This window comes from Equus quagga, chromosome 2, assembly GCF_021613505.1.
Source record: "Equus quagga isolate Etosha38 chromosome 2, UCLA_HA_Equagga_1.0, whole genome shotgun sequence".
In the NCBI taxonomy this organism is placed as follows: Eukaryota; Metazoa; Chordata; class Mammalia; order Perissodactyla; family Equidae; genus Equus; species Equus quagga.
In genome coordinates, this window is record NC_060268.1 from 38,625,681 (window position 1) to 38,640,999 (window position 15,319).

At 43.0% G+C, this 15,319-nt stretch overlaps 2 protein-coding genes and 1 long non-coding RNA gene across 8 annotated transcripts in view; 2 read left to right on the forward strand and 1 right to left on the reverse strand.

Moving 5' to 3' along the window:
* Nucleotides 1-2,038: 2,038 nt before the first annotated feature.
* OIP5 (Opa interacting protein 5) lies at nt 2,039-14,657 on the reverse strand. Of its 2 annotated transcripts, none has more exons than XM_046654684.1 (5): nt 14,258-14,657; nt 13,946-14,012; nt 8,213-8,311; nt 5,590-5,671; nt 2,039-2,593 (listed from the first exon to the last, which is right to left on the reverse strand). In XM_046654684.1, the coding sequence occupies exons 1-5, from the start codon at nt 14,655-14,657 to the stop codon at nt 2,498-2,500; spliced, it is 744 nt and encodes a 247-aa protein (XP_046510640.1). In that variant the 3' UTR covers nt 2,039-2,497. The 2 variants fall into 2 exon arrangements, with proteins under 2 accessions (XP_046510640.1, XP_046510639.1); XM_046654683.1 differs by having other exon boundaries at nt 8,213-8,335.
* On the forward strand, nt 9,227-13,213 carry LOC124236040 (uncharacterized). The gene is made up of 3 exons (XR_006887632.1): nt 9,227-9,961; nt 10,638-10,731; nt 12,716-13,213. It is a non-coding gene; the product is annotated as an uncharacterized LOC124236040 (long non-coding RNA).
* Nucleotides 14,658-14,849: 192 nt separating the features above from the next.
* NUSAP1 (nucleolar and spindle associated protein 1) overlaps nt 14,850-15,319 on the forward strand; it is a 29,482-nt gene continuing 29,012 nt past the window's right edge. For all 5 annotated transcript variants that reach the window (XM_046654677.1, XM_046654680.1, XM_046654679.1 and 2 more), the window contains exon 1: nt 14,850-15,023. In XM_046654677.1, the coding sequence (XP_046510633.1) occupies nt 14,931-15,023 (93 nt within the window). In that variant the 5' untranslated portion in view covers nt 14,850-14,930. The remainder of the gene's footprint in view (nt 15,024-15,319) is intronic.

Here is a 15,319-nt window from a genome sequence, read left to right on the forward strand (position 1 = left end):
AATTTTGATATATTCACATAATGGAATCATATGCAGGTGTTAAAACAAATGAAATAATTTGTGTATGGGCTGGTATGGTATAGAAAGTTGTCCATGACATTTGTGCAAAAAGCAGGTTGCAGAATAATATGAAAACTATAATTGCCTTTATGTCTATAGGTGTATATTCACCTGCACGAAGGTTATAATAGCTAGTATTTATTGAGCACCATTTATGTGCTAAGCACTGGTCTGATTACATCAGATGTATTCATGAACTCTTAATCCTCACTCTAGCCCCAGTTAGTTTTTAATCCTTATATCACAGGAAGAGTTTAAGTAAACTCTTCAAGTTCGTGGCTATTAGGTACCCAAGCCACAATCTGAATCCAAATAGTTTGGCCCCAGTGTCTGCTCACTTCCCAGCATGCTATGGAGGAAAACAAATCTATTTAAAACCAGCCAGCATGGGGCCGGCCCTGTGGCCAAGTGGTTAGGTTTGCACACTCCACTTCGGCAGCCCAGAGTTCCGCCTGTTTGGATCCTGCGCACGGACATGGCACTGCTCATCAAGCCATGTTGAGGCGGCATCCCACATGCCACAACTAGAAGCACCCACAACTGAAAATATACAACTATGTACTGGGGGGGTTTGGGGAGAAAAAGGAAAAGAAAGAACCAGCCAGCTTAATTTGATGTCAAGTTCAAGCATTTGATTTTCTACTGAAAGTCTACCAAAATGGCAAATCCAGAGGTTAAAGGAAATAGCTATATAAGGTTTTTGTTTTGTTTTGCTGAGGAAGATTCACCCTGAGCTAACATCTGTTGCCAATCTTCCTCTTTTTTTTTTTTTTAAATGTGAGCCAGTGCCACAGCGTGGCCACTGACAGACAAGTGGTGTGGTTCTGCATTCAGGAACTGAACCCGGGCCTCCAAAGCGGAGTGTGCCAAACTTAACCACTAGGCCACCAGGGCTGGCCTTTGTTTTGTTTTGACATAAGTTTTTTAATTTAGGTAAAGAAAGGAAATACGTTGAGGCAGACATGCCTACACACAATAAAATGTGTGTGGATGATTCAATATAGTATTACTTTATTCAGTCCTATTCTTTAGGAGCAGAAAGTAACTAAGAACTTTTCTGGTACTGTTTGTTGCCAGAGTCTTCACCCTTGCTTACAGGACCAAAATTTTGCAACCCCGAAGCATTAAGCAAACCAGAATTTTCTCCAGTTTAAAATATTTTAAAGGAAAATATTCTTTATGCAGTATAAAAGGGAAAGAATCTGCTATAAAAAAAACCTGCTAGCTCACCTGGACCAAGTTGCCTTCTCTCTGCACCACCACTCGACTAGATCATCTCTTGATTGTGCTAGTGCCAGCCCCTCCCACCTATTCCCCACAGGACAACCACGAGGTTCTGAAAAAAGAAAATTTGATCCTGTCATAGGCCGCCTCCTCTAAAATTCAAGGGCTTCCCATTGTTCTTGGAATAAAAAGAAACATCCTTCAGGAGGCCAGTAAGGCCTTCTCGCTCTGGTTTCTGACCAATGTTGCAACTCCTGCAGGCCTTCTCTTAAGGGTCTCACGGGGCCTGTGCAGAGGCTGTTCCCTCCATCGCCTAATTAACTCCTCGTCTTTCCCACCACCGCTGAAACTTCCCTTCCTCAGAGGCCTCCCCTGACCCCCAGACCACGTCAGTTACGTGCTATCTGTGCTTGCATCTCCATGTCCCTTTTCTTCAAAACCCTCACTGCAGTCATAAGTTTACGTCTTCAGGTGCTTATCTGAATGTCCATTTCCGACAAGATTATAAACTACGATAGAAGAGTGGCTGTTTCTGCTTACCGTTTATCCCCAGCAGCTTAGCATAATACCTTGTATTTATTAAATGAATAATATGATAAGCTACTGAGCCAAATGCTATGTAAAGCAAAATATGAAAAAACAGCATTTCTATCAATGTTTGATGTTTTATCATTGCTTCATTAATACCCTGTCAAGCTCAGCTTGCAACTGAAGAGAACTTGTATATTATCCAGTCAACTTATTGAATATTAACTTACAGAATATGTATGTACCTGTATTTAACATACAAAAAAAATGACTTTTCAGTATTCATATAACAACTGTCCCATGTAGGAATAATAGTAGTAACATTAAGTACAACTCTTTTCAAACCAACCACGCATCTTCAGATCAGAGCACTCATGGGACACTGCCTTTTAATCCCTAAATTTGCAGTTGAAGATGTTTCCAGAAATAAGTATTATAAACTTGATAAGAAGCTACAATAAGTTCTTAAGGCAAATAGCTATGAAACCTGGACAGAAGTCTCCTTAGTTTCTCATCTTCTAGAAATAGCTTCACAAATCATTTGGAAAATCAGTCCGGAGGTAAACAGAATAATCCACATTTGCCATCCATTCTTGAGGCCGATCTTTCTTGAGAAATGATCAAAAAGCATGTGTTGTTGAAGACAGCAGGAAAGCCTGACCCTGATACTCAAGCTCTGGTCGGATCAGTTTTCTGGCTTGGACTGGCCGGGAGTCACTTCCTTCAGAATTGTCATCAGTGCATTTAAGCGAGTATGTGTTAACATTATCTTCTCCTTCAGCTGGGAAGAGAAATATATAGACATCAGGGCATCTTAAGCTTAACTCTATTTGCTAGTTCTGGAAGCTACTTCAAATTTAAGCTATTGATTGGGAGCTGGCAATGTCTCAACACACTTCATGAACACATTTGTTCTCTTTCTGAAAGAACTTTATACAACAAATCTAGAACACAAGATCCTTAAATATAAAGTTTCATGTGAAAAAAGACCAGCCATTGCTGAGCATCACTGCTTCCCATCTCCCTCCCTCCTACCCCTTATCACCAGGTTGAAACTCCAGAAATTGGGAAGGAAGACAAGAATAAAGCAGGGTAAGAGCCTGTGGACACAGAAACGCCAACTAGCCTTCCCCTCCTCTTCCAGTGGAAAAAATCTAACTTTTTTTCTTTGTTTACAGTAACAAATGCCTTTCTTTCTTCAATATTTTGCTAATGGTCTTCAAAAGTAAGCTAAAGTTTTTTGTACATATTTAACATAGCTGCTTTGAAGGCTCTGTGTGCTAAGTCCAACAGCTGGGCCTTCCGAAGGCAGTTTCTGATGCCAGTTTCTTATCCTGTGTATGTCTAATTTTTTATTGAAAAATAGACATTTTAGATAATATATTGTAGCAACTCTGGATGCTAACACCACCACTCTTCTTGGTGGTTGTCTGCTTATCTGTTCAGTGAGTTGGCTAGACGTCTACTGCTGTCTATTTACCCCACAACGTGCAGCCTCTGATGCCACTCCTCAGAGGACACAGCCTAGGGCTTGTGCAGTCACCCAGGGTGATAGCAGTTTTAGCAAGGCTCTCTTTTGACCGTCCCCTTCTCTGATCTGTGTAAGCTGTCTGCCACTGCTGTTGGTATCACACCCAGCTGTTAGCCTCGCTAATGCTAGCTGATTGCTCTAGTTTATGACAATGACCTGAGACATAAATTGCTCCACAGTCTAATCCAAATTCAGACTCCTTTGTAGGGGTAGTCTAAATTAAGGCCAGTCTTTTTTTGTTCCAACCCCAGGAGGACTCTTCTTAGTTGTTTACTTCCCTGATTCTCTCTTATAAACTTCTAACTAGTCTATGGTTTAGCTTCTTGCTGTCTGGAACTATCAGCTTCCTCTTAATTGCAGACCACCAAAATCTCCATTGTTTTGGGCAGCACCCTTGAACATCCCTACACTGTTTCAAATAATGTCAGCTCCCTTGGGAGAGCTCCAGAGCTCTGCTTTTACAATATGCCTCTTAACCTGGGCTCCCAAGCTGGGTGTGGGGGTAGTGTCTCTCAGAATGACGCCCCTTTTACAAACAGGGTGCTAGGCAGAGGTGGCAGCTTCTGGTCTTCTCAGCTTGCCTCTGCCAGCAAGAAACCTCTGCCCTGTGAGCAAGGGGGGCAAGGGTGAATGGGTTCCCAGTACTATTAGCTACTATGCCTGTGGCAGAGCTTGCACACTACAAATGGCTGTTCTTGCCTGGAATTGAGCTTCCAATGAGAGATGCTGGGAGCCTACCCCTCCTGGGAAAAAACAGCCCTCCTCTGGTAGCTGGGGGAAAAAGATTCCTGTGTTCTTGGCTATATCTTCCCAGATGGAGCCTCTCTCCCTCTGAGCTGGAGGGGCGTGGGAGGGAGGGAGCAAGATGTGGCTGAAATGCCATAGGGTTCCACTGTTCTTACCAAGGTTTAGGAGATTTTCTTGAGTAAATGTCTCTTCATTTGCTTTATGCCTTTAGGAAAATTTCCACATACTTAAGATGGTTGTTTTCTTTATAACTTTCTCCAGTTATGGCCGTTTTGCTGGGGAGGGGAGTCCATGGAGCTTCTCAGGCCACCATTCTGAAAGTTATTGCCCATACCAATTTTTTTTGTTTTTTTTGAGAAGATTAGCCCTGAGCTAACATCTGTTGCCAATCCTCCTCTTTTTTGCTGAGGAAGACTGGCCCTGAGCTAACATCTGTGCCCATCTTCCTCTACTTTATATGTGGGACGCCTACCACAACATGGCTTGACAAGCGCTGCCATGTCCACACCCAGGATCCGAACCAGCAAACCCCAGGCCGCTGAAGTGGAACGTGCAAACTTAACCGCTGCACCACTGGGCCGGCCCCCCCATACCAATTATTTAATCACAATATTTACTGACCACCCCTCATCACCTCAGTAGCTTAGGGCAAGGGTTGGCAAACTATGAACTGCAGGATAGCCGGCTGCCCATCTTTGTAAATAAAGTTTTATTGTAACACAGCCAAACCCCTTTGTTTATACATTGTCTATGGCTGCTCTTACACTATAATGGCAGACTTGAGTAGCTGAGACTGAATGGTCACAAAGCTTAAAATATTTGTCATCTGGTCCTTTACAGAAAAAGTTCGCCAACTCCTGACTTGGAACATGGTTTCATGAGCTTGGTTAATTATGGGGGGGAAAAACAATCACTGTTCCCCTGTACTAAAAAGTACTTAAACTGAAAAATAAATGCCACTGGTTACCAAATGTGTAATTAGCAAGGAATAAACTATTAATGCTACTAAAAACAAAACCAACACTAAATTCTAAGTTTGTTCTTCTGAAGGTAGTAAAGTTATGGGCCAGTTTCTATTCAGAATGAGTTCGCAGGCTACCAAAACAAAGTTGCTCTCTTCAACTCAAAGCCATCAACCACTAGTAAAACCCATTTAAGTAAGAATTCTTAATGATTGTTTTACTACTTTTTCCTCTGAGATACCTAAGCATAAGGTGCTTGCAAAGAGGACAGATCTACGAAAGACGATGGTGTCCACTCCCAGCACAGAGAAGAGAGTACAGGAATGCAGGAGCTGAGCAGCTTTCCACCTCCTCCTGAACTAGACTTTGCATATGGCTTCAATATTTTGCTTTGTGTCATAAAGTCAATAAGGAATGCCAAACCAAGTATAAAGGTTATTGGAGTGTCACACCATTTAAATGCTCTTAAGTTCATTGGTAGAAATTATCAAGAGTTGTCTATATTAAAGGAAACACACAACCATCATGAAACCTTACCTCTGCAACCTTTTCTGGTAGAGGTACGTTGTAAATATCCATCTCAGATGCATTCACTATTGCTTTTGTTTTTAAGAGGTAGCTAGATAGAAAATAGAGAAAATATTAGTTCCATACCACAGTTAAGATTATCAATGAACCAAACTTGCCTGACAGTATCTGTCAAGCAAAGAGGGCCTTCTTATCGATTTCCGTTTCAAAATTCATAATGTATTTTGTAGAAAAAACAAATTCTCAATTAACAAATCATCAGAGAGACTCAGTGCCTCGTCCCACCCCTTGCCAGCCAGGAATACATGAGACAAAATTATCCCAGGACAAACTGAAGACAAAAACCAGGGTCATATGAAAAATCACGATGAATTTAAGTGTCACACTCCACCAGATCTTGTAGCACAGTTAGAAGTAATCGCATTGTGACAAATACATTGGTTGCCTACTAGGTAGCCATTCTTCACTTCTTTCTTATGAACAGAACCCAGATTTTGTGTAGGGCAGCAGTGTGCGCAGTCCTAAGAAATGAATCATAGCTGTTCTAAGCCAACTGTGGCAACCTTATTCCCTATTGTCACATATTTGCTCTCCCAGCTTAAGGTGACCAGCAACCATGTGACATAGTTCTGGCCAATAATAAGGAAATGTTTGCTGGTAAAAGGAGACCATTCCCCGGGTTCCCACACTTTCCATATCCTTTTCCTTCCAGTTGGAGATGCTACTATCTATGGATATAATGCTTATAATTGCAGCCGCCATCTTGCATCCAAGAGGAAAAGGCCAAAAGAGCCAGAGATGCTGACTCAGAGCACTGTCACGACTGAGCCACCACAAGACTCCTAGAGTGGCCAACTGCCCCCACTCCTCACTTATTAAAGCCAATGTTAGTCAAGTTTTCTGTTACCAGCAACCATATTCATTCTAACTGATACACATAGACATAGATTTATTATCTTCCAAGACTCATGCTACCTATACTTTACTAATTTCTACTTAATCAAGAAGAATATACCGACCTTTGAGTCCAAGCCCTTATTTTAAAGATTAAGAAATTACTTAAAATCCCACAATGCTTTTCAAATTTACATTAAAAATTTTTGTTACAAAGCTTACTTCCTTAAGCAAAAACTCAATTATAGGTCTGCTGGAACAATTACTTATAACTGTTTCTAAAAAAGATTAGAGGTTACTAATGCACACATTTAGGCATACTTCTTTCCTCCCTCTTTAAACTTAATTCTAAATAGAAATTATTTAAAAAGAAACTAGAAATTAAGAGTAAAATATCAATCCATCTAAGTTTATATTTCCTATTGAAAATCTGCAGAGAACAACAAATGGTATACCTAATGCACACAGAACAACCTCAGGGTAAAGGAGGGGCTTTATTTCTAAGTTTGTTTAGTCATCCATAACTCAGCTAGAAACACTTTTCTAAGCACATCAAATGAGAAAAAGGAGGCCGGCCCCATGGCCAAGTGAAGTTCACACGCTCTGGTTCAGAGGTCCAGGCTGGTTCGGATCCTGGGCACGGACCTAGCACCACCTAGCAAGCCACGCTGAGGTGGCGGCCAACATGGCAGAGTTAGAAGGACCTACAACTATGAACTATGTCCTGAGGGATTCGGGGAGAAGAAGAAGAAAAGAAAAAAAAAAGAAGATTGGCAACAGATGCCTTCTCAGGTGCCAAGGTTTTAAAAAAAAAAAAAAAGAGACAGAAAAAGGAAACTTTGTTTCATGAAAAGAAAATGAGCTTTGGAGTTAAAACATGGATTCAAATCTCAGCTCCTCCACCTCTCTGAGCCCCAATTTTCTTATATTAAGAACTGAGTGAGATAAGCACAACTTCTGGCACAAACTAGGTCATCATGGCTATTTTTGATTTTTCGTTTTTAATGGTCAAGAAAAGACTTTGTTGGATGCTTCAGTTTGTTATAATAAACAAAAAAGCCTAAGTAAAATGCAGAATTTACTAGGAAGGTAAAGAAATATCCAAAGTAATTCAGGAGAAGGAACAGCTAGTAGTGTACTTTTTCTATGAGGCCACATGGTCCCTATTTTTCACTTTTCTCTGCGTATCTGCTTCACTCTTCTTTCTCTGCATCTACATGCATAACAGAAAATCGCTACCCTAAACCCAGCTACAGCTTTTATGTCCCAACTTCAACCAGACCATCTACAAATGACCTACGCCTCTGGGTCTTTCTTCCAAATTCTTAGGGTAGAAAGCCTGATTGGCTTAGCTTAGGTCAGGCATCCATTCTTGATGCCATCACCTGGGAGTGGTATCTCATGATACAAACATGGCCACAGCCTATGGCGGGGCGACAGGAGCTGGGCACAAACCCAAAAAGTGTCCACTACATTATTTTGCAAAAGCCTACCTTCCAGAAGTTTTTACAATGAAAGAATATCCTCTCAAGTATTCCATGGTATGATTATTAAGACATGGTATGATTCTAAGGCATCTAAAGTTATCATAATGTTATGAGATTATATTTTGGTCCCACTGCCATCTTTTTTGTAAAAGACAGTGCCTGGCTCTAGCATCTTCTTTGATATAAATATTCTGCCTTTTCTGGAAGATCTTTTAAAATTTATTTGATAACGAATACCTAAGTCTACTCACCACAGCATCTTGTCGCTGGAAAGGCAGAAGTGACCTCTCAAGGCGGCCAGGGCAGCATGGGTAGAATACAGATGGAAACCAATGGGAATCCCACAGGAACTACAGAATAAAAGGTTGTAAGTGCTGGGAATAAAACCAGAATATGGGTTAGAAAGAAAATAAGAGAACAAAGACAAAATCATCAGTCTCTGGATGCACTCCTAAAAACTACACTTATAACAGGAATGAGACTGAAGAAATGTCAGAAAAGGTTAACTCATGGGGCTGGCCTGGTGGGAAAGCAGTTAAGTGCGCACATTCCACTTTGGCAGCCCGGAGTTCGGGAGCCCAGATCCCAGGTCCCAGGTGTGAACGTGGCACCAGCTTGGCAAGCCATGCCATGGTAGGCGTCTCACATATAAAAAAGTAGAGGAAGATAGGCACGGATGTTAGCTCAGGGCCAGTCTTCCTCAGCAAAAAGAGGAGGTTTGGCAGCAGATGTTAGTTCAGGGCTGATCTTCCTCAAAAAAAAAAAAAGAAAGGTTAACTCAGATTTTAATATAATCACACCTTAGATGGCAGAGACCTTTGAGGATGCTAGCCACAAAAGCAATCACGGATGTACAACTGTCAGTTCAATAGAGAAAAATAATTTACATCTGAAAAGCAGAAAAACAGGTAACTCATCAGATCAACATTTAAACCTAGAAAACTACACATGACCAAATAAATTAGTTACCATTAAACCAATTTCCAGTTGAAGTAAATTAATCAAGTTGATTGGGGCTTACTAAACAATTTATTAATAGAACTCAAATCAGGCCTTTTCTTTTGCAGATATTACAAAAAATTAACTTAAAAAAATTACCCAGACAAAAAGAAAGAAAAAAGAAAAAAGAAAAGAAAAGAAAAGAAAAGGAAAGGAAAGGAATTCTAATACCCTAGCAAGCCAGCTATTTTCTTTTCCTTTATCCTCTGAAAGATTACTGGATGAGGATCAGGAAATGTTGATTTCAGTTCTAGTTATACCACTTGGGTAGGTCACTTACCAGCCACTTGCTGCTATATATATATAAGCCATATCCAAATATTACAAAGAAATGTTTTAAGAAAAAATTATGTTTCATCAGACATGTACTGAAAGGAACGTTAAAGTGGTTTGGTAAGGGAAAAGTTATTTGTATAAATATAATATGCTATGCATCAAAATTCTATTAATAGAGTATAAAAGCCACAGGGCAAAAAAGAAAGATTCATGTCAATGGATACTAAAAAAGAGCAAGCAATAAAACATACTAAATTTATTGGTAAATGAAGTCTCACACCACACATGTAGTACTGTATCTTTGTGAATACGGTAACCAAAAAGCGAGCCATGAAATAAAGTTGCGTTAATTTGAATTAATTCCTATGTGGGAATTAATTAGATCACACAAAGTACAGTATCTACAGTACCTCACAGAAACGAATGTATGGCACAGAGCAAAATGTAAAGAAATCCCCAAATTATGCCTATGCAGGCAATACAAAGCAAATATTTCATTGAACATTAGTCTGCTAATGGCTCAGGTCCTTCAGGAATGAAGGTTTGCATCACCACGCCAGGTAAAGAGCTGTGACCAGCTGGATGCCTGCTGGAGGCAGAAGGAATACACAACGGGTAGTGGAAGAAGGAAGTTACGAACACCAGCTATGACCACAGGACGAGTTACAGAAGCGAGGACTGTAACGTCATGAGTATTTCCTCCCTATTTTGTTATAAATATGTGGGTATGTATATGTGTGTTTATGTCTGTCTTCTTCCCTCTCTTATTCCCTCATCACGTAATATAAGATGTACTGCCTTTTTATCATAGTATTTAAGTATTGTTAATTTCACATCATAGCATTTAAGTTATGAGATAGCAAAGAAAAAGTAAACATCACTTAAAGACTTTACCTCCTTTTGTGGAGAAGGGGTTAGTGTGTACTCAGTTATGCACAGGATGGTTGTAACAAGTTAGGCAGAATTATGACCTTGTTATTGTCTTTATTTGGAGATTAAGTACGGTTTTAGGATATGCATGTGAGAGCCAAGTTAACAACTGATGGTTAAATTTTATGTATCAACTTGACTGGGCCACAGGGTGCCCAGTCATTCTGTCAAACATCATTCCCAACGTGTTTCTGAGGGTGTTTTTAATGAGATTACCATTTGAATCAGTAGTGAGTTAATCAGATTGCCCTCCCTAACATGGGTGGCCCTCATTTAATCAGTTAAAGGCCTGAACAGAACAAAAGGCTGACCCTCTCATGAGTAACAGGGACTCCTCCCACCTGACTTCGCTGAGCTGGGACACTGGTCTTTTTTCCTGCCTTTGGACTTGAACCGAAATGTCAGGTCTTCTAGGTCTCGAGTCTGCTGGCTCTTGGACTGGAACTTACATCTTTGGTTGTCCGTTCTCAGGCCTGCGCCTTGGACTAGAACTAAACCACTGCCTCTCCCGTCTCCAGCAGCTCTTGGGACTTTTCACCCTCCAGAACTGCACAGCCAATTCCGGGTAACACATCTCTTCCTGCTGATGCGGGGTCGGTGAGCCGAGGAGTCGAAAGAAACATTTCTTGGACTCTTAAGATGTGGCAGTAGCGCTCTTTTATTTAGAGAATAGTGTGGAATAGCATGGGGACAGGACCCATGGGCAGTCAGAGCTGCTGCGTGGGGACAGGGCCCACGGGCAGGAGGAGGTGCTGCTGCTGCCCCCGCTACTGCTGCCAACATGGGTGGAGAGTAAGGCTAAATTTAAGGCATAGGTATGTGAGCCATCTCTTTACAAGACAAAGGAAAGAACATGCAGAAAAGTTAAAATGGTATCAGTGTAGGTGGGGTCTGGCCATTGGGTGGTCTCACAACTTTTAGATAAGAATCAAATCGGATTAAGTAAAGACCAGAAGCCACCACCCTAAATCAGTTACATGAGGTTGCCAGACAGTAACCAACTTAAGTCCTTGCCTTCCCCATTAAGAGTTTCCAGAGATAAGGCCATCCCCGCTTCCTCCTGGTGCAGAGGGGGAGGCATGGAGATTTCCTTCACAAATGCAAATGTCTCTCATCAGAGGGCAAGCAAATTCCACTCCTCGGAGCCTGCTTCTCATCTGCAGTTTTAAAATTAACCAGCCTAAAATCCTCATCACTGCTAAGTCCCGTGGCTCTCCTTATTCCATAAATACAGAAACATGGGGCTTTCCCTCCTGTGTTTGATAAACCATCAGATCAGTAATGTCCAACAGGAAAACAATATGAGCCACATAAGTAACTTTAAATGTTCTATTTGTCTCATTAAAAACATTTCTTAAACACATGAAATTACTTTTAATATATTTTATGCTACCCAATATATCAAGAACATTATTTCGACATGTGATCAATATTTTTAAATTATTAATTTTTTTGTACTAAGGCTACCCTCACAGCATCTCAATTCAGAATGGCCACATTTTAAGTGCTCAACAGCTCATGTGGCTAATGGTTACAGTGTTGGATGGCACAGGCCTAAGGAGATATTCAGAGAGCTTCTGCCTCTGGCCCCAAATGACCCAGTTCCAAGCAGACCACCAGCCCTTCCCTCTCTGTTCCCTTTGGGTGGGAAAAGGACACTCCCATAAGGAAGGGAGTTAGTGTCTTTCAGTGGGGAAAGAGGGGCTACAGAACTCTTCCTGGTTACTGAGTAAAGCAACTAAGAATGCCTATACTTTACCCCTAAAACTTAGAACCAAACTGTGGTCAGAATGAATTGTCTGGCTGTTAAAGACAACACTCAAACTTGAGGAGCTTTGGGGACTGGCCCCGTGTCCGAGTGGTTATGGTTCTGCTGCTCTGCTTCAGTAGCACAGACATGGACCTAGTCCACTCATCAGCCATGCTGTGGAGGTGTCCCACATACAACGTGGAGGAAGACTGGCCTGGATGTTAGCTCAAGGCTACTGTTCCTCAAGCAAAAGAAAAAAAAAAAAAGAGGACGATTGGCAACAGATGTTAGCTCAGGGTGAATTTTCCTCACACACACACACACACAAATTGAGAAGCCTTGTAATACTAAATTCACTGAGTACTTTGTTGTCACTTATAAATCATGGTACAGGCAAGATGCAAAGTTTACCAGGCAGTATTCAAGTACATATCATTCAACTTGTGTTCTTCCCCAGTTTCCAGGGTTGCAGCAGAGTTAGTCCTGCTGTAGCTTATCACAAACTCCAGCGTAAGCGCAAAATTAAAAGTCCTAGTTATCTCAAAGGATTGTAGTCTATAGTCAGTGATTCTCACTGTACACTGAAAGCCTCACTGCACTTGCACAAGCCACTATGGAGATGTGACCCTCAGAAAGATTTTAAAAGCTACACATAAACACAACTTTTCCATTTCATTAACACATCAAGATTGTAACAAGACTTGTCACCCGCCTAGCTGCCCCAAGGAACTCAAGGGTGGGTTTGGAAGCATTTAACTGTTTTTCCAGATCATTTTTTTTCCCCTTTTGTTATGGTAAGGAGATGCAATCACCAACCACACTGAACCAGAGCAAGCCTCACCAGAGAGCTCCGCCTATGACCTCTGCCTCACTTTTATTGCTAAGATCTCTCCAGGAGGAGCTTAAGCCTTATTCCCATAACCTGCAGTGTAAGTGGAAGCACGTTTTCCAACCGAGCCTGTGCATGTAAATGCCCACTTCTCCTTTTTGAATATTCATTTCTCATCTGAAATAAAAGGTCCCTGCTTCCCTTTGTTCAGGGACTCCTCGACTCTGGAAGTGATTCCGCATGGTCTCCTATTTTCTGCAAATACACCTTACTTTGTGACACAACTACTTCTGGTGGAGAGTCTGATTTGACTCGCCCAGAGGCAAACCCACTTCGGTTTCCGTAACAGACTCAAAGAGGTAAAAGGAGCATCCTTTAAATACACTGAATGGGGGACAGCCCAGTGGCTGTTAAGTTCCCAGGTTCTGCTTAGGTGGCCCCAGTTTCCCCAGTTCTGATCCCCGGCGAGGACCTGCACGCAGCTCATCAAGCCATGCTGTGGCAGGCAGTCCCACATATAAAACAGGAAGATGGGCACAGATGTTAGCTCAGGGCCAATCTTCCTCAGCAAAAAGAGGGGGATTGGTGCAGCATTATTTACAATCGCCAAGATGCAGAAGCAACCTAAGTGCCCATCAACAGATGATTGGATAAAGAAGATGTGGTATGTATATACAATGGAATACTACTCAGCCGTAAAAAAGAACAAAATCGTCCCATTTGCAACAATATGGATGGACCTTGAGGGAATTATGTTAAGAGAAATAAGCCAGACAGAGAAGGACAAGCTCTGTATGACTCCACTCATATGAGGACTTTAAACCTGTGGACAAAGAATACAGATTAGTGGCTACCAGGGGAAAGGGGGGATGGGGGGTAGGCACAAAGGGTGAAGGGTTGCACCTACAACACGACTGACAGACAATAATATACAACTGAAATTTCACAAGATTGTAACCTATCATTAACTCAAAAAATTTAAAAAAAAAAAGAGGGGGATTGGCAGCAGATGGTAGCTCAGGACTAATCTTCCTCAAAATAAATAAATACAGTGAATGGATGGAATAAACGTTTCTTTTAGCGCAAGATAGGAACACTGGTGCATGTCGGTTCCACGCTGCTCGGTCTCATTAAGTCAAGGACTAAAGACGGATAGGTAATCGATCGCGAATTCTCAGATCGAGAAGTCTCAGTACATACCTGCCTTTCAGTAAACCTTCAATGCCAACTAGGAAGGGAGCTTCCAAAACCACGTTGTTTGTGACTCCTGGGAACACAAACACAAGTCAGAATGAGTACCTGTGAGGCCTTGAAAGGGAAAACGCTTCCCCTTCAGACTCATCATGACCACAAAAATCAAGAAAAGTTGCCCCCAGCCCCAGCAAAGGGGTTAATTTCCTTCCAAATTCTCATGCAGTTTTCTTCTCCAGCCGGCTCTCCGCCACCTGGTGAAAAAGCGGGAACACCCTCTCCGGCCCTCCTCCGCCCTCCCCAGATGCCGCCCCCACTCACTGGAGAAGACCACGGCCCCGAGGGACCGCGACAGGTCCCAGGCGAGGTGCACCGAGTCAGCCAGCACGGCGTGGCACTGCGCGCACTGGAACACGGCGCACCTCTCCGGCTGCAGCCACGACGGCAACCGCGGGCTGGATGGCAGGTCCTCCACCCCCGGCCCTGCAGGGCCCAGCGGCGAGGACCCTTTCACCACCTGCGTGTCCCACTCCATGGAAGTCGTTAAGGAAGTTTCGTCCGTCGCCTTCCTAGCGACCTCACAAAAGTCACCCCGGGGCAGCTTCGCATACCGCGAGCGATGCCGCCGCGGCCGAGCCGCCATCTTCCTGCAGCGGCGCCTCCGTTTCGAACTGGCACCAGGCCCCGCCCCAAGCACTGTTCCTGCGTCCTCATTGGACATCGTGAGGCTCTGAGGCGCGCTCGTTGCCTGGACACGCCCTTCGACGCCTACGTGTTGTGGGGGTGGGGAAGAACGTGCGTCTAATAGGGAGGCTTAGCTTTTCTATTGGCCAACGCCAGGAAACCCCGCCTCCTAGGCATTTTTAACCAATGGAAGTGCAGCACCCTTGATTTAAACTGTCTATAAAACTCGGCGAGGTCAACGTTTATAGTGGCGCCAGAGATTTGAACGGAGCGTCGATTGTCTGCGTGGTCGCCTGGCTTACAGAACGCGATGACCGTCCCCTCCCTGGAGGAGCTGGACTCCTTCAAGTACAGTGACCTGCAGAACTTGGCCAAGAGTCTGGGCCTCCGGGCTAACCTGAGGGTACGGGGCTGATGGCTCAGGCCGGTGGCGGGAGGGGTAGGGACGAGCGGCCTTAGGGAGACGCGGTGGGAAGGGACCGAGCCCGCCCCTGGGCCAGTAGATTTGGTTCACGACGGTCCCTCCAACTCTGCAAGACGGAAAGGGAGCCATAGTCGTCACCTTATTTTGAGACTGACTTTTCTAAGGGCTCACATAGGTCTCGGCTCCAAAAGGGTTTGTTTGGTTTGGTTTTATTGAAGTACTCTGTGATACTTCCCGAGGCATCAATTAGGAAATGCAGGCCCAGAAAGCTCAAG

Bases quoted from the DNA above. Each gene is read 5' to 3' on its own strand.
- OIP5 (XM_046654683.1), bottom strand. From the start codon at position 14,657: ATGTCCAATGAGGACGCAGGAACAGTGCTTGGGGCGGGGCCTGGTGCC. The intron at 14,013-14,257 runs GTGAGTGGGGGC...TTGTGTTCCCAG, and splicing joins CGGGGCCGTGGTCTTCTCCA to GAGTCACAAACAACGTGGTT. The intron at 5,672-8,212 runs GTGAGTAGACTT...TTTTCTATCTAG, and splicing joins TCCAGCGACAAGATGCTGTG to CTACCTCTTAAAAACAAAAG.